Source organism: Bos indicus x Bos taurus, chromosome 15 (assembly GCF_003369695.1).
Source record: "Bos indicus x Bos taurus breed Angus x Brahman F1 hybrid chromosome 15, Bos_hybrid_MaternalHap_v2.0, whole genome shotgun sequence".
Lineage (NCBI taxonomy): Eukaryota > Metazoa > Chordata > Mammalia > Artiodactyla > Bovidae > Bos > Bos indicus x Bos taurus.
This window is the reverse complement of record NC_040090.1, coordinates 35,153,526-35,155,870: the sequence shown is the minus strand read 5'-3', so window position 1 is coordinate 35,155,870 and position 2,345 is coordinate 35,153,526. Positions and strand designations below refer to the sequence as shown.

The following is a 2,345-nucleotide window of genomic DNA, read 5'->3' as shown; positions in this document are numbered from 1 at the left end:
CTAGACCCTGTTCTTTCTCCTCTGGAACACATGGATGATCCTCCTCTGTATCTGCTTGGTTTTCACACTATAAACAACAGGGTTTAGTAAAGGAGGCAGTAACAGATAGGTATTGGCCATGAATGTGTGTACTACTGGTGACAGATGTTTCCCAAACCTGTGGATCATGGTGACACCAATGAGAGGAAAATAAAAAAGGAGCACAGCACAGATGTGGGAGAGGCAGGTGTTGAGCGCTTTGAGCCTTTCAGCTCTGGAAGCGATATCCAGTACTGTCTTCAGGATGAGCACATAAGAAAAGAGAATGATGAAGGCATCAAACCCCAAAGTGAAGATGACTACTATGAGGCCATAGAGGCTGTTGACACGAGTGCTGGCACAGGCTAACCGCATTGCATCTTGGTGGAGACAGTACGAATGAGACAAGACATTGGAATGGCAGAAGGGTAGCCGCTTTATAAGAAAGGGCACAGGGAAGACCACGCAGACTGCCCGGATGATGACAGCTATTCCAATCTTGCCAATGATGCCATGGGTGAGTATGGAAGCATAGTGCAGTGGGTCTCGGATGGCCACAAATCTGTCAAAGGCCATAGACACTAATACTCCTGATTCTACCTCTCCAAAACTGTGGATGAAGAACATCTGTGTGATGCATGCATCAAAGGGAACCTCAAGGGCATTAAACCAGAAGATGCTGAGCATGGAGGGCAGGGTGGACATGGAGAGGCCAACATCAGTCAGAGCCAAGATAGAGAGGAAGTAGTACATAGGCTCATGGAGACTCCGATCTACCTTGATGATGGCTAGGATGGTACCATTTCCCAGGAGAGTCATGGTGTAGAGAAATCCCAGGGGAAAAGCCATCCATGGGTTTTTATCTGGCATTCCTGGGATACCTGTCAAAATGAAGCTATGGTGGTTGACATGTGATGAGCTAGTGTTCATCATGATGTTCTTACCACTGTTTGAGGCTGGACTCTCCCACCTGGATTCCAGCTCCTAAATTGAAAAAAGGTTTTTAGATAGGTAAATGGCTTTATGGATGTAGAAGTGGAACAACAGAGGGGAAAACTATGTTTAAATCAGTGTCTGAAAGGTTTTTGCATCTTTTTACTTCTTAGACAATCACATGTGATGACCTCCACTCACTTGAATTTAATTTGCTTATCTTAAAAGGGGAGATAAGATGAAACAACCAGTGTTTAGACAGAAGAAAATTTTGATATCTTCCTTTAACAGCACTGAATATTTGGTAGAAAAGAAGCAGCAACATCCAAGAACCTAATAGCATTGAGAATTTTGCTAAATAATCAAAGAACAGAACTCACAGTATCATCACCACAAACACACCTACACAAAATTTCATCACCATCCAAACCTACATCCCTCATCTATATAAATCCATGTGTATGCATGTATATGTATGTGTATATATATATATATGTGTGTGTGTGTGTGTATACATATGCATATATTCTCTTACACACACATATACATGTGTGTATATATTCTTGCACATGCCTAAGCATCTATTTCACTCTTTTTATAATGGTGGCTAAGCAGTAAATAATCTTCCTGCCAATTCGGGTTCAATCCCTTGGTCAGGAAGATGCCCCAGAGTAGGAAATGGCAAACCACTCCAGTATTCTTGCCTGAAAAATTCTATGGACAGAGGAGCCTGGTGGAGTTCATTCCTGGGGTCACAAAGAGTCAGACAGGACTGAACTACTGAGCCCATATATACATTTGTAAATAGACACATTAGTGGACATAACTGTTCAAATTAATCTTCACAAGTTTTAACTTATAACTTTCCATAACCTCATTTTAAAATATCAAGGGATAAAAAATAAAGGCTATTGACCCAGAAACAACCACATATATGGTATGAGAGTAGCCATTAACAAAATCTTTATTTCGAGAGTCTTCTAACACTCCAAAAACCTGATGCCATTCTTGAAACCTCTTCTTTCATTAAACCAACACTTAATGAATTTCATATTTGTCTCCAAAACATACAAAATCATTATTTCCTTTCTTCCTTTTATGTGTAGTCAAAAATAGCATAGTTCATTTCCTCCAGGCACCCTAACTTATCATCCTCCACCCATGAGTGCCCCCTTTCAAAAATTCCTTTCTGCAGTCAGAATGCACTTTGAATATTTAGAAAATTATTTATTCACTCAAAGCAAAAGGTCCCTCAAGATCTTCTATTGTACTTAGAACAGAGTCCTAAATCTATCATTTACTTTAGTCACAGCAAAATTCAGCCCATGTCTACCTCTCTAGTGCCAATTCACACCATTCCCCACCCACCCCTCCCACTTTGGTCTCTTCAATCC

The 2,345-nt window shown here is 40.7% G+C and overlaps 1 protein-coding gene across 1 annotated transcript; it reads right to left on the bottom strand.

Annotated features, from left to right (window-relative positions):
* On the bottom strand, positions 1 to 951 carry LOC113904956 (olfactory receptor 51H1-like). Its single transcript, XM_027562016.1, has one exon. It carries the CDS (start codon positions 949 to 951, stop codon positions 1 to 3), a length of 951 nt encoding a protein of 316 aa, XP_027417817.1.
* Positions 952 to 2,345: the final 1,394 nt, after the last annotated feature.

Coding starts and splice junctions, on each gene's coding strand:
- LOC113904956 (XM_027562016.1), bottom strand. CDS start 951: ATGATGAACACTAGCTCATCACATGTCAACCACCATAGCTTCATTTTG.